At 44.1% G+C, this 27,480-nt stretch overlaps 1 protein-coding gene across 1 annotated transcript in view; it reads left to right on the top strand.

Moving 5' to 3' along the window:
• The window catches only part of aff2 (AF4/FMR2 family, member 2), a 689,661-nt gene that overhangs the window by 280,888 nt on the left and 381,293 nt on the right, over positions 1-27,480 (top strand). The window contains exon 4 of the mRNA XM_034181164.1: positions 4,201-4,245. Coding sequence (XP_034037055.1) covers positions 4,201-4,245 — 45 coding nt within the window. The remainder of the gene's footprint in view (positions 1-4,200; positions 4,246-27,480) is intronic.

Here is a 27,480-nt window from a genome sequence, read left to right as displayed (position 1 = left end):
CATCAACTGGCCTAAAGAGAAATGGAGGAATATTTTGTGGACTGATGGGTCCAAGGGCCGCAGACAGTTTGTGAGATGACCCCAAACTCTGAATTCAAGCCACAGTTCACAGTGAAGACAGTGAAGCATGATGATGCAAGCATCATGATATGGGCATGTTTCTCCTACTATGGTGTTGGGCCTATATATCACATACCAGGTATCATGGATCAGTTTGGATATGTCAAAATACTTGAAGAGGTCATGTTGCCTTATGCTGAAGAGGACATGCCCTTGAAATGGGTGTTTTCAACAAGACAATGACGCCAAGCACACTAGTAAACCAACAAAATCTTGGTTCCAAACCACAAAATGAATGCCTCGCAGATGTGAAGAAATCATGAAAAACTGTGGTTATACAACTAAATACTAGTTTAGTGATTCACAGGATTGATAAAAAGCAGTTTGAACATAATAGTTTTGAGTTTGTAGCGTCAACAGCAGATGCTACTATTATTGTGAACACCCCCTTTTCTACTTTTTTTTTACTAATAGCCCAATTCATAGCCTTAAGAGTGTGCATATCATGAATGCTTGGTCTTGTTGGATTTGTGAGAATCTACTGAATCTACTGGTACCTTGTTTCCCATGGAACAATAAGAAATATACTCAAAACCTGGATTAATCTTTTTAGTCACATAGCACTACTATTATTCTGAACACTACTGTATCTTTAAAGGAAGAAATATCAGATAAGGTTTGTGTAGAAATGAGCATTGATTCAGAGATGATAAGTTTGGTGATGATCCAAATTCAGCTTAAACAGTCATTTTCTTAAAATACGTCACAAAGTTATTGAGTTTTCTCCTCAAAGATGGATGGTAGGATGGAAAGAAGGGCCTTTAGTATTGTTATTGTGCAGACAATAAGTTTGTCCTCTGCATTTAACCCGTTCGAATTGTGAGACACAATCCAACCACTGAGCAGTGGGGCCACAGTCAGGCCCCCGAGGTCCAACTCCAGATGTCAGGGCAGAGAAAGCAGCAGACTTTAATGTGTTTTTGATTGTGGGGTGCACTCCCCCCCTTTTTTTTAATGGACCACAAAAAACTGCTATCAAACTAGTGACACTGGTTCTAAGATCAGCGATGCAGCAGGACTGCTTGAATGGGCTCCGTCTCCTGTATGTGCACAAGGACATTCAAGTAGAGCACAAAGCGTCCGTGCTGAATGCTGTTTCTGAACCTCTGATTCAGCAACACGTGACTCAGCTCGATGCATTTGTACCCGAGATCAGTAAAGTGTAGCAGTAAGGTTGTTCACATTTTAGCCAGACATTTTCAAATGTGTTCTGTTAGTTGGGCCTCATAACATCACATTCAAGATTGTACCATACACGTTCAAGTTAATAGATAAAAAAATGGTGGTGAAATATGCACCAAAATTCAGGAAATGGCACTTAAAATCTAAATTTTCTGGTGGACAGACCCCTTTAGGGAAGTGCGGCCAACTGTTCATAAATCCACCCCTTACAAAATCCTGGGATTCTCAGTGATTCCAAAAGTTTCCTTTTTACAACTGTAGACTATTAAACACTGTTAGTATTCAAACATGTACGTTCCCTCCTCACCTTTAATGATTTGTTTCAGAAGGAAGGAATGAGAGATAATGAGATCGTCATCACATGAGTGAGAACATCCACCATAAAATATAATAACACTGCATTATGTAATCAATATCTGACATGCTTTTTGTTTTTACCTTAACACTGAGGCGTTTATCTACAAAATGAGCTGGATCCTGTTCGTGTTTATTCTTTCTATTCAAGCGAATGAACTCGTATCCATTTTCTTAAAGGGTAGCCTGACTCTGTGTGTAATGGGGGTGCAGGAAAATTTAAATTAGCCAACTAGTCGACTGGTCGTGATGCAGCTAGTCATAGTCACCAATTTCAAATAGTTGTCCCGGCCCTATGTAAAACACACCGAAAGTTAAATATCAATAAGGTTTTAAATATCCCTAAGGCTATAAATATGTCTGCAGTGTAATGTTGACTTGGTGAAGAAAGTTCCAATGGGTCCGTCTGTATCAAGCATTAATAGTGTCACACTAAGAGTTTTGGCATAATTGTGGCCAAAGCTCTGCATTATTTGTTACATCTATGTTACTCTGTAACTCTGTGGTCATGTAATCACATTGGCATAGGCGTGACCCTTTCAAAGTTCTCCATTACTTTGGTGTGTGTCATAGTGCAATTTACCGCCGGAATAGTAGGAGGATCAAAGTGCAGGACGAGGCAGCACGATGGGTGCACAGCCGGTCCTGGTCCTGGTTTTTATTCTCCTTTTTCTGGACTGATTTGTCACTCAATGAGTTCCACTTCTTGAAATAATCATCAACCTCCAAACCAACATTATATGCAATTTCCCTAAATGAATTTCGGGCCAATTGAGTGTCTTTGTAGTTTTTCAACTCCATGTTGTAAAATTGGGTCATATTTGCAGACTTTTTTTCCAGACATTCCTCTGTTGATCCATGATCAAAATGTAATCAGTGTGCACACTGCAAAAACCTTGAGATCTGATGGGAGATGAAGGAGTGAAACCGTAAAAGTGACCAATCACAGCCCTTAGTTTCAGTTTTGGAGGTGCACATCAGGCTACAGAGAGAGGCTCGGAGAGGCTGCGCGGCGACACAGAGGGCTCTGTGTAACTATGGAGTCTGTGGAGATGGAGAAGCATAAATCAGGCTTTACACTCCCACTTCTAAGTGACTAAAGCCACCATGTCTTTTGAAGCACCATCAAGAGAAGATACACTTTTTAATGGACTCAGGTATATTATTTCCCTCATGAAGCAATTTTTTCTGGTTGTTGAGTACAAGTAAACAAAAAACAAAAATACAAATGTGTTTTTTTCTGTGAAATTGCCACTTTTACCAGTGAGTGGGTATGTCACACAGGGACAGATCAAAGTATGAAATCTGTGTATGTGTTTCCACTCAGACCGCTTTCGTGTTGTACCCTTGTTTTCCACTTTGACCATTTTCAACAAGACCAGTTTCTCGTGACTGTCGTCCCGCACCAGTGGAAGAGTAAAAGCCAGGTGGTGTGGGTTACATCTGCAGACAGTATAAGTGCGTACTTTTCAGGTCATCCTCTTTCACAAACAATTTTTCAGATCTATGTGCATGTGCATCCACTCTGTCAATATGAACATGTTGAATGAATACATTCAGTCTGACTTTCATAGACCAAAGCTCACTCTTCTTCTCCTTAAAGCTATAGAGCCTTTCAAATTTCACAAACTGAGAAGATTTGGTAGGTTACATGTAACATGTTGCAAATTACAGCTCATTTAATGAAGAGGACATATTTATCTGGGAGGAATTCATACTGATATTGTCTTTTCCTCCATAGCCATCATGCAGGTTAACTACAAGAGGAAGCATGTGTGCGCATGTGTGAGGTTTTGAGATTATCTGTGACCTATCTTATGTTAACATCCATAAGACTTCTTGTAAATCACTTCCAAATCTACCAAATATTGGTCATAGCATCTGATCCCTTGAATTTCTCCCCCTCAGGCGTTGAAATTCTAAATTGTTTCCAGACAGCATGAACTTTGATCATATTGGCAATATCATATTATGAATCCCTCATCTAAATGCTGAGGAATAAAATATAGTGGTGCCAAATTATACAATTATTTTGATGACTTAAATCACAAATAAAAATAAAAAAAAAACCCCAGTGGCACCATACCTTTAAATTAATCTAAGATAGCTCCCATGAAATGGTCCAGCGGTAAAATAATCCAGGTGAAACCACAGGCAAATTACAGCTTTTTGATGTTTCAAACTGTAATTTCTGCAGCTTTTAGTATTCCCCAGTCCACTCATTATCACACTCATGTTTGGGACACAAGATGTCCTGGAGGAGAGAAATGTTTTTATTATTATTATTATTTTTTTGTGTCACCCTTGTGAGATATATTTGAGTTTTCGAGTGTTAAAACCCACATATGAGCATTTTAAAATAGTTTAAATGGTAGAAGCATTGGTGGGGTGTAACTTTTTGGTTGTTGCGGTTCCATGTAGAATATAATGATGCTATGAATAGCAATGAAGTGTGTGGTGTGTGTGTGGTGTGTGTGTGTGTGTGTGTGTGTGTGTGTGTGTGTGTGTGTGTGTGTGTGTGTGTGTGTGTGTGTGTCTCTGCAGGTCAGTCTACCAAACGTCTCCAGCTGTGTTGAGGAGATTTTGCGGGTATGTTGCTTGAGCGCACACACACCCACACACACACACACACACACACACACTGATTGCACTGATTATCAGCTGTTTTGTGTTTGCTAACAAAGAACTTGTGTCTCTCCTGAGAGTGAGGAGGCGATGAAGAGAGGGAGAGAGAAAGAGGTCAATTGTTATACTTTTTTTTATTTTTAAGTACAATGACATCATCTTTCCACCACTTTTGTCTTTCCTCTGTTGTTCAGTCTGTCATCAACGTTACATCAAGCAACACACATTTTTGTTTTTCATGGACACACCTCATGTTGTGGAGTTTTGTCGCTGTGTGTTTTTTTCACAGTGATGTTGAATCATAAATTACGTGGACCTTCACTGATGGCGTCATGTGAAGTCCTTCTCCTCTTCCCCTGAATTTATATCTTCTCTTTGTTGTGTCACTCGTTGTGCTCACTCTCTTTTGCTCTGTCATCTTACTTCATATCTCTCTGCCATCTGTCATTCACCCCCCCCCCCCCCCCTTTTCTTTCATAAATCAATACGGTGGCCAACAGGCTGTGAGCCGCATGAAAAGACTTTGTCAATACTATCGGTGTGTTATTGAATTCACTGTGTGGTTTTTCACTGTGTCAAGTGGAAAGAGCAGCGAGTTCAGAGTGTGAGCTGAGGTGAATCAGAGAGGAGGTCTTGATTCTTCTTTTTTCCGTTTCTGACACAGCACAGTTCAAAGTTAGTTGTCAGAGAAACATTGTTTTGTGTGTTTTCACTGTTCCTGGTAACATGTTGTAAAGCTCCCCTGACTGAAGCATTAAAAACATCGTCATTTAAGGCCCAGTCACATGGCACACGGCGATCACTGAGCAAAGGAAAAAAAGTCCAAAAGTCACAAATTGTCTAGAAACAGTGGACGAATGAGCTGGCACTTCTCCCATCACCGAAAAGCCTGCGAGTGCAAAGTGCATGAAAGACCGAAACAAAACCGAAACAAACAAAAGAAAAACGAAGTGAACGGCGACCTTGATGCTATGACAATTTCTGCAGTGAGTCTGTGCCCTCCAACAGCCACCTGCAGCTGTTGTCTTCACTACAACATGTGCACGCACATGCACATTGCAGCCAGAGACGCTGCAACATGTGTAAATAGTTAAAGTAGTTGATCAAACGGTCTTGCCACTATTGTTTCTGCATTGCTTTTCATCCCACAAATGGACGAGTCAAGTTCAGCTCGTCGGGTCTTTAGTTATTGATATGCTCAGTGGTCGTGCAAGACGTCAGACTTGGGAGGTTGGACGAAGTTGGATGACAGAAAGCAAAACAGAATATAGACGAATTGAGGTTCTCGTCAGGATTTGTTCACATTTTTTAGTAGTTTGAAAAAATACAGGAACGAAGCTGGATGACGGTTAAACGACAGCTTTAAACATTGGTCACCATATGTACAATATGGTCTCCACATGCTTATGTACAGAAAAAAGAATGATATATATATCTGGCCTGAACACCGGCCACTTTAGCTCAGCCTGGCGTCACTCCAAACAATCGCTGAAAAAAGTTTTTCCCAGCAGGGTGATGTCTGTCACTCCTTCTTCTTTTTTTTTTCTCTTAATATTGTGGTTATGAATGGCAGACTGAGTGTTTCGCTTTTTTCTGTTGTGAATCCATGATGGCGATTGTTGGGGTTGTTCAACAGCCCTTGAAAAGCCAAATAGTGATGTAGAAATCTCCACCCCCTCTGCACGTCCAGACATGTTGCTGCATCCAACAGAAGCAAAAGCATCAAAATGATGAGCCACCACATTCAGTGTGAACGGCCCTTTAGTCTCAGTGACAACAAAACAAAGCACTTTCATAAAGTGAAACAAGAAATACAAACATACAATCTATGCTGGATCTATACAAAAAAACAGATCAAATCTAGGCTTGCATCTCTCATGTACAGTAGTGTTCAGAATAATAGTAGTGCTATGTGACTATCAATCAATCAATCAATCAATTTTTTTTTATATAGCGCCAAATCACAACAAACAGTTGCCCCAAGGCGCTTTATATTGTAAGGCAAGGCCATACAATAATTATGTAAAACCCTAAAGGTCAAAACGACCCCCTGTGAGCAAGCACTTGGCTACAGTGGGAAGGAAAAACTCCCTTTTAACAGGAAGAAACCTCCAGCAGAACCAGGCTCAGGGAGGGTCAGTCTTCTGCTGGGACTGGTTGGGGCTGAGGGAGAGAACCAGGAAAAAGACATGCTGTGGAGGGGAGCAGAGATCAATCACTAATGATTAAATGCAGAGTGGTGCATACAGAGCAAAAGAGAAAGAAACACTCAGTGCATCATGGGAACCCCCCAGCAGTCTACGTCTATAGCAGCATAACTAAGGGATGGTTCAGGGTCACCTGATCCAGCCCTAACTATAAGCTTTAGCAAAAAGGAAAGTTTTAAGCCTAATCTTAAAAGTAGAGAGGGTGTCTGTCTCCCTGATCTGAATTGGGAGCTGGTTCCACAGGAGAGGAGCCTGAAAGCTGAAGGCTCTGCCTCCCATTCTACTCTTACAAACCCTAGGAACTACAAGTAAGCCTGCAGTCTGAGAGCGAAGCGCTCTATTGGTACCATATTACCCCATTAGAGCGCTTCGCTCTCAGACTGCGGGCTTACTTGTAGTTCCTAGGGTTTGTAAGAGTAGAATGGGAGGCAGAGCCTTCAGCTTTCAGGCTCCTCTCCTGTGGAACCAGCTCCCAATTCAGATCAGGGAGACAGATACCCTCTCTACTTTTAAGATTAGGCTTAAAACTTTCCTTTTCGCTAAGGCTTATAGTTAGGGCTGGATCGGGTGACCCTGGACCATCCCTTGGTTATGTTGCTTTAGACGTAGACTGTTTCATAATTATTGTATGGCCTTGCCTTGCAATGTGGAGCGCCTTGGGGCAACTGTTTGTTGTGATTTGGCGCTATACAAGAAAAAAGTTGATTGATTGATTGATATTGGGGTGATATGGTACTATGAGGTCCCTAAGATAAGATGGGACCTGATTATTCAAAACCTTATAAGTAAGAAGAAGAATTTTAAATTCTATTCTAGAATTAACAGGAAGCCAATGAAGAGAGGCCAATATGGGTGAGATATGCTCTCTCCTTCTAGTCCCCGTCAGTACTCTAGCTGCAGCATTTTGAATTAACTGAAGGCTTTTTAGGGAACTTTTAGGACAACCTGATAATAATGAATTACAATAGTCCAGCCTAGAGGAAATAATGCATGAATTAGTTTTTCAGCATCACTCTGAGACAAGACCTTTCTAATTTTAGAGATATTGCATAAATGCAAAAAAGCAGTCCTACATATTTGTTTAATATGCGCTTTGAATGACATATCCTGATCAAAAATGACTCCAAGATTTCTCACAGTATTACTAGAGGTCAGGGTAATGCCATCCAGAGTAAGGATCTGGTTAGACACCATGTTTCTAAGATTTGTGGGGCCAAGTACAATAAGTTCAGTTTTATCTGAGTTTAAAAGCAGGAAATTAGAGGTCATCCATGTCTTTATGTCTGTAAGACAATCCTGCAGTTTAGCTAATTGGTGTGTGTCCTCTGGCTTCATGGATAGATAAAGCTGGGTATCATCTGCGTAACAATGAAAATTTAAGCAAAGCTGTCTAATAATACTGCCTAAGGGAAACATGTATAAAGTGAATAAAATTGGTCCTAGCACAGAACCTTGTGGAACTCCATAATTAACCTTAATCTGTGAAGAAGATTCCCCATTTACATGAACAAATTGTAATCTATTAGACAAATATGATTCAAACCACCACAGCGCAGTGCCTTTAATACCTATGGCATGCTCTAATCTCTGTAATAAAATTTTATGGTCAACAGTATCAAAAGCAGCACTGAGGTCTAACAGAACAAGCACAGAGATGAGTCCATTGTCCGAGGCCATAAGAAGATAATTTGTAACCTTCACTAATGCTGTTTCTGTACTATGATGAATTCTAAAACCTGACTGAAACTCTTCAAATAGACCATTCCTCTGCAGATGATCAGTTAGCTGTTTTACAACTACCCTTTCAAGAATTTTTGAGAGAAAAGGAAGGTTGGAGATTAAAGAGACTAAAAAGTTTAATCCAGGTTTTGAGTATATTTCTTATTGTTACATGGGAAACAAGGTACCAGTAGATTCAGTAGATTCTCACAAATCCAACAAGACCAAGCATTCATGATATGCACACTCTTAAGGCTATGAAATTGGGCTATTAGTAAAAAAAAAAGTAGAAAAGGGGGTGTTCACATTAATAGTAGTGTGGCATTTAGTCAGTGAGTTTGTCTATTTTGTGGAACAAACAGGTGTGAATCAGGTGTCCCCTATTTAAGGATGAAGCCAGCACCTGTTGAACATGCTTTTCTCTTTGAAAGCCTGAGGAAAATGGGACGTTCAAGACATTGTTCAGAAGAACAGCGTAGTTTGATTAAAAAGTTGATTGGAGAGGGGAAAACTTATACACAGGTGCAAAAAATTATAGGCTGTTCATCTACAATGATCTCCAATGCTTTAAAATGGACAAAAAAAACAGAGACGTGTGGAAGAAAACGGAAAACAACCATCAAAATGGATAGAAGAATAACCAGAATGGCAAAGGCTCACCCATTGATCAGCTCCAGGATGATCAAAGACAGTCTGGAGTTACCTGTAAGTGCTGTGACAGTTAGAAGACGCCTGTGTGAAGCTAATTTATGTGCAAGAATCCCCCGCAAAGTCCCTCTGTTAAATAAAAGACATGTGCAGAAGAGGTTACAATTTGCCAAAGAACATGTTCCACAGATACACTGGGATTCATCCAATTTGCCGGGAAAGAAATATACTAATGCTGCCAGGTGATTAAAAAATGTGTCTAATTAATTACGTGGTTTGCAATTAATATAAGCGAATCATATCTAATCATGTGTTATGTAGAAGATGTGTGTGTGTGTGTGTGTGGGGGGGGGGGGGGGGGGGTTAAAATCTGAGGTAAAATTAGAGGATCCGAAGGGGCAGAGGTTATTTCTGTTATGTATGTCACAGAGGTGTTACACAAGATATGTTGTCATCCCTTTAAAGGACATGTCACACCAAAATCATAATTTAGATTTAAGCTGTTAGTGGCCATCCGATGATCCACCGGGATTACTTTGTGCACTTCTGTGACCGGTTTCAAAGTATATGCCATTTGCAACAAACAGCTATGGAGATGTCCGAAAACAAAGTACTCGTGAGTACTTGGGTGTTTCCGACAAGTGACATCACAACTAGAAGTGTCCCAGTGTGTGCTTCAATGGAATGCAGCTGATAACTTTAAGAACAGAGGCACAGGTTAATTCCAAAGTTGACATAAGTGTGATGTCGTGTTATGATGACTCGTTTTTAAGTGATAACTGTTCATTTTGATGTAGTCATGGTAAAAGCTGCAGCTGTGTGAAGGTTTCTGTGCACCTGCAGCCACGAGTCAGCCTGTCAATAACAATCTCTGCTGCAGGATCAGTTTTTTGCATGATTAATTATGAGTGTTGTTATCAATAAAATCTAAAAAATACATCTGCTGCTGGGGAAAACGAGCATCTCGCCACCTGCACAGTGCGTGCACACACACACACATGCACACAGCGAGCTTCACAGCACACATACACAGCTCAAAATTTACACTCTCTCACAGTGAAAAAAAAAAAGAAAGAAAAAGAAATCGAGCCACAAAACACAAAAGGAAACATGCCACACTCACTGTCATGTTGTGGATTAATTTCCAAATGTAAATGCCATGCGATCAAAGAAGCACGTGTGTGAGATCGCTAACTGCAGCTCTGCCTCGCTCCATTGTGGCACATAAAATAATGTCCATTAACTCCTGGAAATAATGTATTCTGACATTTTCCAGTGTAACAAATCCATCTCTGTGTCCAGGCAGTCTGTTAAAAACAGAGTCAGATGTCCCCCGTCCATGTCCACAGCTTTAGTAAACCAGCATCCACACAAACACCGCATCACCACACTTTAGGCTCCAAAATCCGAATTCTGAAAAAGTTGAGTTTTGAGGTGAAGTGTGTCGTCTCCTCTCTGTAAATCCGAGCCATCACTTTTGAACAGCATATATTGTTATGAATTTTTTTTGTGAAGATTTTTTGTGAAGATTCATATCCCATTAGGCAGGAAGGGATTAAATTTTCATGATCACAGGTCAAAGGGTAAAGTCAGGAAAAATCTTGGAAAATCTCTATCTTTAACGAATGAATTTTCTAAAATTTCTAACTGTCCAAAATAGATTTTTCATATTTGAGTATGTAGGATGGCATCCTTTATCGACTGACAAAGTTTGATCTGGATCTGAGCCACATTACAGATTTTGTAGCCATTTAAATTTAACATTGAAAACTCCATTTAATATATTTTACATTATATCTTAATCAAACGTGTCCCAATCACGTGCGGTGCAGACTGTCGCTCACTATCACCTGACAAAGTTTGATCTGGATCTGATCTGGACTGTAGATTTTGTGGACATTTGAATTTAATATTGAAAAGACCATTTGGTGTACATTTTGCATTATATCTCAAAGTGCCTCAGTCACTCTCATTTGTGACAATGATGGAAACTGGAACTCTCAATGAAAACACTAAGTTTGATCTGAATATGATCCATATTGTAGATTTAGCGGATATTTGATTCTTTTTAACATTGAAAAGCTCTTTTGATCTATATTTTTTGGATATATGGTTATGAAAAGTCACTTCTAACGGGACTTTGACCTTGAAAGTTTTTTTCAAGGTAAAAATTTGTGGAATTGGAAATTAGTGTTTGGTGGAGGTTTGTGCTATACGAGCACGGTGCTCCAGTTATCTAATTGGATCCCAGACCATTTCATTTTTAAATTCATTCTAATTCATTCTGTGATTGCTGCTTAAAATTAAACGTGAAGTGTGGGTCAGAGTGGTTATGGTTAGGGTGGGGGAAGGAGTAGGGTTAGGTTATGGTTGTTGGGAAAGTGTAGTGACACGGACCCACAACAGGGGGCGCAAATGAACGGACAATAGAGGGAGTTAAATTTGAACACTTTACTGTTGTGAATGTCACAACCACACACAGCAGATTATAGAATAAATACAAGTCAATGGATAAAGGTGTCGTGTGGGCAGGCTCGACGATAGGAGACGTCAGTCTGGAGATGAACCGGAACCACACGATTTCCACCGCCACCGAACCCGAAGAATACTGGAGCCGCCAGGTCCCAAATTCCCCAGGTGGCCACCGTCTCAGCGTGTCGGATCTGGTACTGCTGGCGAAGAGCAAAGACAGTCAAGTGTGGGTGTGTGTACACCCCGTAACAACAACGGTGGGAATTCCACCTCCACCTCTAACACACACTCATGCAGCGTCTGAGTACCACTTATCTGGTGGGACGTAGAACAAAACAGTCGCGGCCCACGCCGGTCCTCTGGGTAGACAGCTGCAACAAAGTAGCTCTTGAAATCAATTAGTACAATACGCAGGCAGAGAAAGTTACCTCCAAGAAGTACGATATCTCGGCGACGTGGTGGAGGTGTCATCCTGCTTTTATCCGGGGTGAAGTGCAGATGATCGGTGACAGCTGTCATAGTTGATGAGTGACAGCTGTCACCTCGGCTGTTCCTGTAAGGCGGCAGCGCCCCCTCGTGCCTGAAGCCCGCACTTCAGGCAGGGCGCCCTCTGGTGGTGGGCCAGCAGTACCTCCTCTTCTGGCGGCCCACACAACAGGACCCCCCCTCAACGGGCGCCTCCTGGTGCCCGACCAGGCTTGTCCGGGTGGCGATGGTAGAAATCGGCCAGGATGGCCGGGTCCAGGATGAAGCTCCTCTTCACCCAGGAGCGTTCTTCGGGTCCATACCCCTCCCAGTCCACCAAATATTGGAAACCCCGGCCCATTCGACGGACATCCAGGAGCCGGCGTACTGTCCAAGCTGGCTCCCCGTCGATGATACGGGCAGGAGGCGGCGCCAGACCGGGTGTACAGAGGGGTGAGGTGTGATATGGTTTCAACCTTGACACGTGAAAGACTGGATGGATACGCAGTGAGGCCGGGAGTTGGAGCCTTACTGCGGCGGGACTGAGGACCTTGAGGATCCAGAAGGGCCCTATGTATCGGTCCTTTAGTTTGGGGGAAGCCACCTGGAGAGGTATGTCCCGTGTGGATAGCCATACCTCCTGCCCGGGCTGATATGCGGGAGCTGGGGACCGTCGATGGTCTGCATGGGACTTTGCCCTCGTCCGGGCCCTCAACAAGGCCGAACGGGCGGTGCGCCACACACGACGGCATCTCCGCAGGTGGGCCTGGACCGAGGGTACACCGACCTCTCCCTCCACCACAGGAAACAAAGGGGGCTGGTACCCCAGACACACCTCGAACGGGGAGAGGCCGGTGGCAGAGGACACTTGGCTGTTATGCGCATACTCGATCCAGGCCAGGTGTTCACTCCAAGCCGTCGGGTGTGCAGATGTAGTACATCGCAGGGCCTGCTCCAGCTCTTGATTAGCCCGTTCAGCCTGTCTGTTGGTCTGAGGGTGATACTCAGACGAGAGGCTCACGGTGGCCCCCAGCTCCCGGCAGAAACTCTTCCAAACCTGCGAGGAAAACTGGGGACCACGATCTGAGACGATGTCTGTTGGTATCCCATGCAGACGTATGACATGGTGGACCAGGAGATCCGCTGTCTCCTGGGCCGACGGGAGCTTCGGGAGGGCCACAAAGTGGGCCGCCTTGGAGAACTGGTCCACTATCGTGAGGATGGTGGTGTGCCACTGGGACGGCGGGAGGCCCGTGACGAAATCCAGACCGATGTGGGACCAGGGGCGATGAGGCACAGGAAGCGGCTGAAGGAGTCCCTGTGCCTTTTGGTGGTCCGCCTTGCCCCTGGCGCAGGTGGTGCAGGCCTGGATGTAAGCCCGGACGTCAGCCTCCAGGGACGCCCACCAGAAGCGCTGCCGGACCACTGCCGCGGTCCTACGCACCCCTGGGTGGCAGAAGAGCTTGGACCCATGACAGAAGTCCAGGACGGCAGCCCTGGCTTCTGGTGGGACGTATAGTCTATTCTTCGGCCCTGTTCCGGGATCCGGGCTCCGTGCCAGGGCCTCCCGGATGGTCTTCTCCACGTCCCAGGTAAGGATGGCCACGATAGTGGACTCCGGTACGATGGGTTCCGGTGGATCCGACAGCTCGGTCTTGACTTCGTGTTCATGCACCCGGGACAAGGCATCCGACCTCTGGTTTTTGGTCCCGGGGCAGTAGGTGATCCGGAAGTAAAAACGGCCGAAGAACAGTGACCAGCGGGTTTGCCTGGGGTTCAGTCGCCTGGCGGTCCTGATATACTCCAGGTTCCGGTGGTCAGTAAAAACCATGAAAGGCACTGACGCTCCCTCCAGCAGGTGTCTCCACTCCTCAAGAGCCTTTTTCACCGCTAGGAGTTCTCGATTGCCCACATCATAGTTCCGCTCTGCTGGGGTCAACCTGCGGGAGAAATAGGCACACGGGTGAAGAACCTTATCGGTCTCTCCGCTCTGGGATAGCACGGCTCCTATCCCTGAGTCAGAGGCATCCACTTCAACCACAAACTGGCGACTGGGATCGGGCTGCACCAAGACGGGTGCAGTCGAGAAGCGCTGTTTCAACTCCCTGAACGTGGCATCGCACCGATCCGACCAGGTGAAGGGAACTTTTGGTGAGGTCAGGGCTGTCAGGGGGCTAACTACCTGACTATACCCCTTAATGAACCTCCTGTAAAAATTTGCGAAGCCGAGGAACTGTTGCAGCTTCCTCCGGCTCGTAGGTTGGGGTCAGTCTCTCACCGCCGCGACCTTGGCCGGATCCGGGCGACGGAGTTGGAGGAGATGATAAACCCCAGGAAGGACAAAGAGGTGCGGTGAAACTCACACTTCTCGCCCTTCACAAACAGCCGGTTCTCCAGCAACCGCTGCAGGACCTGACGTACATGCCGTACATGAGTCTCAGGGTCCGGAGAAAAAATGAGTATATCATCCAGATACACGAAGACGAATCGGTGCAGGAAGTCCCGCAAGACGTCATTTACCAAAGCTTGGAACGTCGCGGGGGCATTAGTGAGGCCGAACGGCATGACCAGGTACTCAAAATGACCTAACGGGGTGTTGAATGCCGTCTTCCACTCGTCTCCCTTCCGGACCCGAACTAGGTGGTATGCGTTCCTAAGATCCAGCTTTGTGAATATTTTGGTTCCATGCAGGGGGGTGAACACCGAATCCAACAAAGGCAACGGGTATCGGTTGCGAACCGTGATCTCGTTCAGCCCCCGATAATCAATGCATGGACGAAGACCGCCATCTTTCTTGCCCACAAAAAAGAAACCTGCTCCCATCGGGGAGGTGGAGTTCCGGATCAGCCCGGCAGCTAAGGAGTCCCGGATGTAGGTCTCCATCGATTCACGCTCAGGTCGTGAGAGGTTGTACAGCCTGCTGGACGGGAACTCCACGCCTGGAATCAAATCGATGGCGCAATCGTACGGACGGTGCGGGGGAAGGGTGAGTGCCCGATCCTTGCTGAAAACGTCAGCAAGATCGTGGTACTCAACCGGCACCGCCGACAGATTGGGAGGGGCTTTGACCTGCTCCTTAGCCTGGGAACCGGGAGGGACCGAGGATCCTAAACACACCCGATGGCAGGTCTCGCTCCACTGTACCACCACCCCGGACGGCCAATCAATCCGGGGATTGTGTTTTAGCATCCATGGGGACCCCAAAATCACACAGGAGGTAGAGGGGGTCACAAAAAACTCTATCTCCTCCCGATGATTCCCTGACACCACCAGAGTTACTGGTAGTGTCCTGTGTGTGATTAAAGGGAGGAGGGTGCCATCTAGTGCTCGCACCTGCAATGGCGAAGGAAGCGCCACCAGAGGGAGCCCTACCTCCCTGGCCCATCTGCTGTCTAGGAGATTCCCTTCTGACCCTGTGTCTACCAGTGCTGGGGCCTGAAGGGTTAAATCCCCACTAAGGATTGTAACTGGGAGCCGTGTGGAAATATGTGTGTGTCCCACGTGAATTTCTTGGCCCACCCTAAGCCCGGTTTCTAGGGGCAGGTGTTGGTGTTTAACCGTTCGTGGCAGTCTCTCAATTGGTGCTCAATTGAGCCGCAAACAAAACACGCCCCGCGGGGAAGCCTCCTCTGTCTAGTCGGTGGTCTGAATGTGGCCCTGCTCGTGTCCATAGCTTCGTCAGCAGGGGGAGCTGTAGCCACACGGGCTGTAGAGGCCATGGAGCGTGGGAAGGGCGGACCTTTTTCGGATCCGGAAGGAAGAGGGACGGCGCGTGCCCGGCCACGCCCCTCATCTCGTTCCCGACGGCGTTCCTCCAACCGATTGTCTAACCGTATAACAAGGTCGATAAGCCCATCTAATTCCCGCGGTTCGTCCTTGGCCACCAGGTGCTCCTTCAGGACCGACGACAGTCCGTTTACGAAGGCGGCGCGGAGCGCAGCGTTATTCCAGCCGGACCTCGCAGCTGCAATGCGGAAGTCGACTGCATAAGTGGCTGCGCTCTGGCGTCCCTGTCTCATTGACAGCAGCACAGTTGAAGCAGTCTCTCCCCTGTTAGGGTGATCAAACACAGTTTTGAACTCCCTCACAAACCCAGTGTATGTATGAAGGAGCCGTGAATTTTGCTCCCAAAGCGCTGTAGCCCAAGCACGTGCCTCTCCTCAAAGCAGATTAATTACATAAGCTACTTTACTAGCATCAGACGCGTACATGACGGGACGTTGTGCAAACATGAGCGAACACTGCATGAGAAAGTCCGCGCACGTCTCCATACAACCTCCGTACGGCTGTGGGGGGCTTATGTATGCTTCAGGGGATGGTGGGAGGGGTTGTTGAACGGCCACTGGAACGTTCATATCCTGCACAGGGTCGGCAGAGGAGGAGCTGCCGCAGCGCCCTGAGCGCTCGCCGCCACCTGTGTGGAGAGAGCCTCCACCCTGCGGTTCAGGAGGATGTTTTGCTCGGTCATCTGATCCAACCGAGCCGTAAAGGCAGTGAGGATGTGCTGCAGCTCACCAATCACGCCTCCTGCAGATGCCTGCGCTCCCTGCTCTCCCATTGGTCGTTTAATTGCTGGGTGACGCCCCTCGGAGTCCATGACGCTGGCCGAGATATCCTGTTGGAAAAGTGTAGTGACACGGACTCACAACAGGGGGCGCAAATGAACGGACAATAGAGGGAGTTAAATTTGAACACTTTACTGTTGTGAATGTCACAACCACACACAGCAGATTATAGAATACATACAAGTCAATGGATAAAGGTGTCATGTGGGCAGGTTCGACGATAGGAGACGTCCGTCTGGAGATGAACCGGAACCACACGATTTCCACCGCCACCGAACCCGAAGAATACTGGAGCCGCCAGGTCCTGAATTCCCCAGGTGGCCACCGTCTCAGCGTGTCGGATCTGGTACTGCTGGCGAAGAGCAAAGACAGTCAAGTTTGGGTGTGTGTACACCCCGTAACAACAACGGTGGGAATTCCACCTCCACCTCTAACACACACTCGTGCAGCGTCTGAGTACCACTTATCTGGTGGGAAGTAGAACGAAACAGTCGCGGCCCACGCCGGTCCTCTGGGTAGACAGCTGCAACAAAGTAGCTCTTGAAATCAATTAGTACAATACGCAGGCAGAGAAAGTTACCTCCAAGAAGTACGATATCTCGGCGACGTGGTGGAGGTGTCATCCTGCTTTTATCCGGGGTGAAGTGCAGATGATCGGTGACAGCTGTCATAGTTGATGAGTGACAGCTGTCACCTCGGCTGTTCCTGTAAGGCGGCAGCGCCCCCTCGTGCCTGAAGCCCGCACTTCAGGCAGGGCGCCCTCTGGTGGTGGGCCAGCAGTACCTCCTCTTCTGGCGGCCCACACAACAATGGTTAAGGTTTGGGTTGGAGGTAGGAGTAGGGTTAGTAATAGTGAGTTAAAAAAAAACTGTCATGAAAATTTGATTAATTTCATTACGGGAGGACAAAAAAAATGTGAGACTGGGCTGCTTTGCACACAGAAACAAAATTACTTCACACACACACACACACACACAAAAAAGTACCAGGGAACAAAATTATTAGCCTTGTTAGGGATCCCATAAATTCTAAGCCTAGTCAACTTTATCAAACATTTTGCAAAAATCAACATTGACTGTAAGGAAGCACTGCTCATACTCAGCATTCAGTGAGTACTTGCAGAGCTAGGACTCAGTCAACAGTTGATTTCTAGGGTGTGTCTTCAGACTGTTCCGGTCACTGAGCAGTAACTGGTACTGAAGCTTATGAAGAATAATGCTTGCAAGACCCTTCTCTGGCACAGAGACCAAGGAAATACCGCTATACTTGTTGGAATCTAGGTGATCACCCTTTCCTCGGGTCCTTTCTTCTAGTCTGTGGGGATGATGCCCATCTCCCAGACTGAAACAGGAGAACAGCATCTCCACAAACCTGGAGGTGCTCCTCTCAAATGCCACAGATCAATCAAATTGAATGATAATATCTAGACCTCTACAGTGTTGTTCAACTCAGGCAACAGGTGGCAGGGCTGTGTAGTTAGCACCCCTTTTTTATATTTACTTAAAAGGTCGTGGAAAGAAAGGTCATGCAAGCAATACTGCACGTAGAGTTGTTGCTGTGGGAATGAATGGAACTCAGCAGTGTAAGTGACAGAATCCTCACCAGCACACACCAAATGATGCTGAGTGAAAACTGTCATTTTTGTGTGTGTACGCCAATCACATGGTAGCAACACATTTATGCACACATGCCCGCACTGAAAAATACACACCATCAGGATTGCCATCTGTCAAATCACAGGAATTCTTCCACGAAAGACACGATGACATCAGACAAGAGTTGCCTAGCAACACACGGTATTTCATCAGACCAAGAGTGTTACGGCTGCAGGGAGTAAATACACACGATTTTACTTTTGAGTCATAGTCTGGAATTTTTAGAAATTGATGCAGCCACACACTAAAACATGAGTCATTCATTCAAGAGGGGGTGAAGAAAACCACATGATGGAAAACAGCCCAGTCTCACGCTTTTTTTTCATGCTCCCGTCACAAAATGAGTCAGTTTCATGACGTGTTTTTTTTTTTTTTTTTTTTTTTTTACTACTTCTAACCCTACCCCTTCCCATCCTGCATTTCGTGCTCCCGTCGTGAAAAGTGCCACATTTTCTTGATGGTGTCATGAACCGTAGATTAATTTACTTTTCGTGACGCCATCATGAAATGGTGTGAGATTGGGCTGGATGGAAAACTGTGATGTCGTAACCTTTCCAACCCTTTCACCTACTGACTTCCTGTATGATAGATGTGTGTGTGTGTGTTGGGGGGGGCGGTCAGTGAAACAGTGGTGAAGACAGTGGACAGCTGACCAAAAATCCATCTGGGAGCTGACTGGTGAGAAGAGAACCCAGTTTCACAGTATTCTTTTCCGTTTCAAGGAAATTTTCTGTCATTGTCAGAACCATGAATTCTTCTGTCTACCAGAAAGTTCTGCAGAAGAAACCCAAATCATCTGTTTATTACCTGAAGCTCAAGCTTGGCTGGGATGTACAACAAGTCCACCTCTAAATGGCAAACAACAAGCAAAATAAAGGTTCGGGCTGAGTAAAAAGTCCCAATTTCAACCCTAGTGAGATGTTGTGATAGCTCAAACTCCAAAAACCCTTCAGTGTAGATGGATTCAAGCCATTCAGCAAAGAACAGTGACTCAAAATTCCTCCACAGTGACATAAACCAAGGCATTATTCACTCTAACTCAGTTCCGTTGAACTGAAAAACATTGCCATTGAGTGACCTTGAAAATCTTCAAATAGAAGCAAAACTTGAGAGAAGACTTGCTCCAGATATTACCTGTAACAGGTTCTGTAACCTGAAATGGCTAGACACAAATACTAAGCTCAGACGCAGATGTTGGACATTCAACAGGTTTTACTGAGGAGGCTTGCAAGGTTCAGTACACAAGAAAGGCAGTCAATAAACAGCAACACTAAATAAAACATCAGGCATAAGGCAAGGTCCAAAAAGCAGGCAGACAGTTCACAAAATGCAACAGGACAATCAAGACAAAGGACAAGGACACTGAAGGAAGGCTGGAAGCAAAGGCAGTAAAGCCCAATGATCTGGTGGAGATGAAACAGAAAAGAGAGGCTTAAATAAATGCCATGATGAGTAAGAGATGAGAGACAGGTGTGAGCGAAAGATCCAGAGCTGGGCATGGAAAACAAGAGGGAACACCTGACACCAAGCACCAAGGGGAAAGACAAGATAAAGCAGTGACACAAACACTGAGCAGAAAATAAAAGACAAACATAATACATAAACCATCCCAACATATCAATCCTGACATCCTGGAGAACTGGAGAATACATGGGTCCATCATCCAGAAATGAGGACCTGGTTTCAGTGATTGTACACTGGACAAAACTGATGGTCAGAGAAGCCGAGAACCCAGAGACAAGACTATCAATATGAAGAAAAGAGAATGTCTCCACAAATTCAACACTTTCACAGCATACAGCTACGTTTCTGGTGGCCAAGCCCAGGAAATCATTGAAAGCCTGGAGTTTAGTCTTGACCCAGGACAAATACAAACCTTGACATTCCAATTCCTTACTGAGCTTCTCACATTCTGCAGTCAGGGTATTCACTGATTCAGCAAAGATCAGATTTTCATCAGTGAAGTCAAGGTCAGTAGACCTTTCCTTACCAACCAAGTATCCACGTTCGTGGATCCCACAACCCCGTCCGACACTCAGTTCGTGAAAGCACTGCAATGAGTAGGAGCCAGTACACATCTTTGATGGAATTCTAAATTCACTGAGACTCTGCCCTCACAGCATAATACTCACAGTGTCTGTGTATAGTTTGCGGTTTCTAGCAACTTTTTGGAGTTCCCACAAAGTCTCATGATATTCCACAAAGTGATCCAATCAAAGGAATCAAACACTTCTTGAAAATCAACAGGTGCAAATAAGTACTGCTAATATTCCGAGTACTCACAGATCCAGGATGCAGTTGATGGTCAACTTCTTGGGTGTAAACCAAGACAGCTTTGGTACCTAAGACAGAAATCTGTTGAGAATTATCTTTTCAAGTACCTGCCCAGTGCAGACAGCAGGGTAATATCTGTGTAGTTGTTACAATCCATGTGATCTTCCAGAGATGGGAAACAAGTCCTTTCTTTCAGACTGCTGGGATGATACTTGTCTCCCACCTGCACCCTTATTTATCCTCAGTTGTTTCTCAACTTTTGCAGTCTCACCAAACTTCAGTGGTCTGTAGCAGGCATGTGGATCAGCCACCACAACCCTGGCAGCAAGGACTGTCCAGTGTTCTGGCAGGACCAACCTTCTACAACTGCTCAAAGCTGACCAAACATGGCAGTACAGCAGCGTTATCTGTTGGTCCAAGCCATCACTTGATGTAACTGTGATGGGATGAGGTATAGATTTGGAGAAACATAATACTTCAAATCTTCTGTAAGCAACCATGGGGACACAAAGGCCACTACAGGAGACTGGTGATACCTACAGAGAGAAGCACTGCTGCTATTCATGCTAGTATTTAGCAAATTTTAACCCTGAAGTCCTTCCTGATGCAATCCTGGTCATTTATCCATGCTTGGGACTGGCACACTGAATGCACTGGCTTGGGCACCCAATGTGGCTAAGATTTGACAAAACATATGTTGTACTACATCCTTCCTGCTTCTGTGCTTCTCATTTACCTGGGCTTGGGATCAGCACTCACAGTCCACTGGCTGCACTCCCCATTTGACTAAGTTTTACCCCAGAAGTAATATTGTGATTGTATTACATGTAACTCACAGTTGCAACATTATAAAATAAGTCTGACTTGTCTCATTTTGTTCAGGAGAAGCAAATTTTTCCAACATATAATTTTGGTTTGTTGAAAAATAGTGATTGCAAAATGCCATGAATGTGTGGAATTCATTCATCACCCCAAACCTTTGCTACACATTGTCAGTGCACCCCCACACCCCATCAGTGCATTTTGAATAACAGGAGGATGTGAAGATAAATTATGGAATGAATGTCAGAGTTTCTGAAACAGTGACAGAGCAGGACGACAGAAACACCAGTTCTTACACTTTATATACTGTTTTTGTACTACTTATTTACAATTCCAAAATAATCCAAATGGTTTCCACCTGGCTGTCGCCCAGTTTCTGGCAAAATTTGATGCGGCGCTGCTCCAGTTGTTCCGCCATTTCCTTGCAAAGAAAAAACGACGAGAGACTTCACCATCCTCACACAAAGGCTGTTTACAAGCAAATGACGCAATCAACAGGTGTGAAAAAATTCACGCATGTGCACGAAGGTTCAAGGTTTATTCATGCAAGCACATGTGATTCAAATCAATCAGGTTCTTGAAAAAAATAAAAAGGTCAGATACTTTTCTAACAGACCTTGTATCTATTTTATGTCATATTTTCTCGATGGTCCTGCTCAATTAACTGTACTGTTGAGAAAGAACAGAATCCTGTTGCTTTCTGTTTATTCATTTTCTCACTTCTGTTTTGCTGAGGTACGTAATACTTTACCTTCTGGACAGTGGTGTATTAAAAAATATTAAATAGATAAATGAAGTTGACTGTGTCTAAGAAAATGCATCCAGAAAAACTACCACAAAATAGAACACCTATTAGATGTAAGACAAAAGAGAGACAAAACGAAAGTATGATAACCGAGCCTGCATAATAAACAGAAAACCAAAACAGAAACTACAAAGTAACAAATAGAAAAACAAAACCGAGGATCAAAGAAGTGTCAAAGATGAGGACAGGGAAAAAAACATGATGACCCAGGGCCGGATTAGGGCCAAAACCTGCCAATTTTGAAATGCATGCCTGCAACATGTTTCTAAAAAGTTGGGACAGTGGTATGTTTCCCACTGTGTTACATCACCTTTCCTTCTCACAACACTCAATAAGAGTTTGGGAACTGAGGACACTAATTGTTGAAGCTTTGTAGGTGGAATTCTTTCCCATTCTTGCTTGATGTACGACTTCAGTTGTTCAACAGTCCGGGGTCTCCGTTGTCGTATTTTGCGCTTCATAATGCGCCACTCATTTTCAATGGGCGACAGGTCTGGACTGCAGGCAGGCCAGTCTAGTACCCGCACTCTTTTACTACGAAGCCACGCTGTTGTAACATGTGCAGAATGTGGCTTGGCATTGTCTTGCTGAAATAAGCAGGGACGTCCCTGAAAAAGACGTTGCTTGGATGGCAGCATGTGTTGCTCCAAAACCTGGATGTACCTTTCAGCATTGATGGTGCCATCACAGATGTGTAAGTTGTCCGTGCTATGAGCACTAACACACCCCCATACCATCACAGATGCTGGCTTTTGAACTTTGCACTGGTAACAATCTGGACGGTCTTTTTCCTTTTTTGTCCAGAGGACACAATGTCCATGATTTCCAAAAACAATTTGAAATGTGGACTCATCAGACCACAGCACACTTTTCCACTTTGTGTCTGTCCATTTCAAATGACCTCGGGCCCAGAGAAGGCGGCAGCGTTTCTGGATGTTGTTGATGTATGACTTTCACTTTGCATGGTAGAGTTTTAACTTGCACTTGTAGATGTAGCGACAAACTGTGTTAACTGACAATGGTTTTCTGAAGTGTTCCTGAGCCCACGCGGTAAGATCCTTTACACAATGATGTTGGTTTTTAATCAGTGCCACCTGAGGGATCAAAGGTCACGGGCATTCAGTGTTGGTTTTCGGCCTTTCCACTTACATGTAGAAAGTTCTTGAGATTCTCTGAATCTTCTGATTATATTATGGACTGTACATGATGGAATCCCTTAATTCCTTGCAATTGAACATTGAGAAAAATTGTTCTTAAACTGGTGGACTATTTTTTCACACAGTTGTTCACAAAGTGGTGATCCTAACCCCATCTTTGCTTGTGAACGGATGCGCCTTTTGGGGATGCTCCTTTTATACCCAATCATGACACTGACCTGTTTCCATTTAACCTGTTCACCTGTGGAATGTTCCAAACAAGTGTTCTTTGAGCATTCATCAACTTTCCCAGTCTTTTGTTGCCCTGTCCCAGCTTTTTTGAAACGTGTTGCAGGCATCCATTTCAAAATGAGCAAATACAACCCCTGGCAAAAATTATGGAATCACCGGCCTCAGAGGATATTCATTCAGTTGTTTAATTTTGTAGAAAAAAAGCAGATCACAGACATGACACAAAACTAGTGTCATTTCAAATGGCAACTTTCTGGCTTTAAGAAACACTATAAGAAATCAAAAAAAAAAGATTGTGGCAGTCAGTAACGGTTACTTTTTTAGACCAAGCAGAGGAAAAAAATATGGAATCACTCAATTCTAAGGAAAAAATTATGGAATCACCCTGTAAATTTTCATCCCCCAAATTAACACCTGCATCAAATCAGATCTGCTCATTGACATTGACCCTATGTGTCTTTTTGCAAAGAATGTTTTTGCAGTTTTTGCTCTATGGCAAGATGCATTATCATCTTGAAAAATGATTTCATCATCCCCAAACATCCTTTCAATTGTCTAAAATATCAACATAAACTTGTGCATTTATTGATGATGTAATGACAGCCATCTCCCCAGTGCCTTTACCTGACATGCAGCCCCATATCATCAATGACTGTGGAAATTTACATCATCACCTTGCCCAATGCAGATTCGAGATTCATCACTGAATATGACTTTCATCCAGTCATCCACAGTCCACAATTGCTTTTCCTTAGCCCATTGTAAGCTTGTTTTTTTCTGTTTAGGTGTTAATGATGCCTTTCGTTTAGCTTTTCTGTATGTAAATCCCATTTCCTTTAGGCGGTTTCTTACAGTTTGGTCACAGACGTTGACTCCAGTTTCCTCCCATTCGTTCCTCATTTGTTTTGTTGTACATTTTTCGATTTTTGAGACATATTGCTTTAAGTTTTCTGTCTTGACGCTTTGATGTCTTCCTTGGTCTACCAGTATGTTTGCCTTTAACAACCTTCCCATGTTGTTTGTATTTGGTCCAGAGTTTAGACACAGCTGACTGTGAACAACCAACATCTTTTGCAACATTGCGTGATGATTTACCCTCTTTTAAGAGTTTGATAATCCTCTCCTTTGTTTCAATTGACATCTCTCGTGTTGGAGCCATGATTCATGTCAGTCCACTTGGTGCAACAGCTCTCCAAGGTGTGATCACTCCTTTTTAGATGCAGACTAACGAGCAGATCTGATATGATGCAGGTGTTAGTTTTGGGGATGAAAATTTACAGGGTGATTCCATAATTTTTTCCTCAGAATTGAGTGATTACATATTTTTTTCCTCTGCTTGGTCTAAAAAAGTAACCATTACTGACTGCCACAATCTTTTTTCTTGATTTCTTATAGTGTTTCTTAAAGCCAGAAAGTTGCCATTTGAAATGACTTTAGTTTTGTGTCATGTCTGTGATCTGCTTTTTTTCTACAAAATTAAACAACTGAATGAACATCCTCCGAGGCCGGTGATTCCATAATTTTTGCCAGGGGTTGTATTTGCACAAAAACAATAAAGTTTATCAGTTTGCACATTAAATATCTTGTCTTTGTGGTGTATTCTGTTATGTTTCGGACGCGGTCGGAGCACCGACCCAGCGTTTGAAAGGACCCAGCATAAAATAAGCAGAGCACGGTTCAAAGGATAACAGAATTTAATAAACATAACAGTGAGTGATGTGCTAAACAACTAAAAAGTCCGCGGTCTGGTGAGGTGGAAACACGGCGCACTCTCAACAGCGCAAACGGTCCGGAGCCACAGCAGTTCGGACCCAGGGACCCCGCCGACACCCCCCAGGTGGCCGCGACAAACCGAGTCTGTGAAGAAAGAAAACATGGAGGTGAGTCCAACTCCACACAGAGAGACACAACTCAAAGGTGCACGCAATCAGCAAACACTTCCTGGCTTAAATCTATACATCAGCTTCTCACCCTGCAGGCACGGAACAACTCAGTTCAAATCTCCACTGCAGCAGAAGCTGATTAGACAATTATCATAACGTGACAGCTCAATAACACAAGGTGTGAGGGACACCAAATCCACTGTCATTACTTCATAAAAGTTACCAAAACCCGAATTACCCCAGGAAGTGTGCTGAAGAGCGTGAGACCTCACCCAATCCTCCTTCACAGACTGTGGCGTCAAACCTGGAGCGGTCTCTGCGTCCGTGATGGTCAGATTGTTCTCCTGACATCGATCTCACACGTCTGCTCAGAAGGTTGAGTCTCTGGCAATCACACACTGTGCATTCAAGGTTTAAATGCAGCAATCTCTGATCAAGACAAAATACACCACAGCTGTGAGTCCTGATGACCTGCATGTGAAAACAAGCCTCAGGTGTTCAGGGTGAGGTCCTGATGCTCAGCCACTCAGTCCTGAATGCATACCACCTGGTGGGAGAAACAGAAAACAAAAACCAAGCCAGCCAAACACCCCAGCCCACAACAGTATTCAACTGAATATAGGTTGAAGAGGATTTGCAAATCATTGTATTCTGTTTTTATTTACATTTTACATAATGTCCTGGCTTCATTGGAATTGGGGTTGTGCTATATGATAGTCATGTTTGGGACATTTGATTGAAGAGTTTTGCTTTTTAACAATCACACTGGACACTGATGTTTATGCAGCAATGTAAAAGTAATACATTTTGACGCAGCTATTTCCACATCAATTTCACCAGTGGTGGTTGGCAGGGGTGGTGTCCAAGTGGTTAGTGCACTTGGTTTCAGTGTGGAAGGTTCCCAGTTCAAACCCCACCCGACTACATTTCTCTATGTCATGTGCAGTTGCATCAAGATGGCATGTGGCATAAAATCTGGGCCAATTCAACATGCAGATCCACGTTTGCTGTGGCGACCCCAAGTACAAACAAGGGGGCAGCTGAAGGGACTTACCATCACCAGTGGTGGTGGGTGGATCAATCCAGATATCAATAATGATACCAACATTGGTATCATTATTGATATTGATTGATACTTCAGTTCCAGTTTCTCGTCTGTATGCACTGAAGGGGAGATATTTTTGTTTTATTTTTTGCTCAGGGGCTGTTTTATTGCTGGCGGTACAGACACTTCACTTTTATTGTTCATTCTCTTTTTTTTTTTTGTTTGAACACTGTTTATTCAAAAGGGCAACTCCATATTCAATTACAACATAAAATTAATTCAACAAATCGAACAGAGCAACTCAGCAAATTCTAGGACAGTATTCCATCCCATTGAATGTAAAAGTGGTATATCCTAAAATATATTTTACTTTATCTACAACTGGTAAAAAAAAAAAAAAAAAAAAAAAGGAAAACATAATTCCGGTGAGGAACCCTGAGCAAGTATAATTATGCCCAACCAAAGTAAATAATGACAGGGGTCCACCTATCCAAAAACAAATCCATATTCAAATGAAGCTTTGCCGTAATTTTTTCCATCAGATATACATTTTTTAATCCCTCACACCATTGAGGGAGAGTGGGAGGTAGTGCTTTTAACCAAAATCTTATCATTTTCTTTGCTACCAATAAACAAATGTGGAGCAACTGAGCTTCCCTTTTTGTCAAACCACCCCTTGGGGTCAGCCCTATAATGTAATATTTTGGATCCAGCGGCAAATTAAAATTTAGGATGGCTCGGATCTTTGCCTGGATCCCTAGCCAATATGGTTTCAAGGTGGGGCAGTCCCAAAAAATATGCAAATAATCCCCAATTTGTTTGCAATCCCTCCAACACAGATTAGTTTTACTATTATCATTATTAAAAGTATTTGATGGTGTCCTAAAAAATCTTAACTTAATTTTCCAATTGAACTCCTTCCAAATCAGACTGCTAGTAATTTTATGGCCTCTTTCACACACCTCTTCCCATTCTTCATCCTCAATAATTGTGTTTGCCTCTAACTCCCACTTCCTCTTCACTTCCAGTGAGTTATCAGACAGTTGAGAATGTAAGTCTTTATACATGTTCGATATTATTTTAACTTTACTTTTTTCTTCAGTCACCTTAATTAATATTTGTTCAACTGGTGTAGGCAGTTGTTTCAAAGCGTCCCATTCTGCACATGACACTAAATAGTCTTGTAAATATCGAAAAAAACCCATCGGAACCTAAACCAAATTTGTCCTGCAACTGTTTAAAAGATTTTAA

Source organism: Thalassophryne amazonica, chromosome 11 (genome assembly GCF_902500255.1).
Source record: "Thalassophryne amazonica chromosome 11, fThaAma1.1, whole genome shotgun sequence".
In the NCBI taxonomy this organism is placed as follows: Eukaryota; Metazoa; Chordata; class Actinopteri; order Batrachoidiformes; family Batrachoididae; genus Thalassophryne; species Thalassophryne amazonica.
This window is presented reverse-complemented; position numbering and strand designations above follow the sequence as displayed.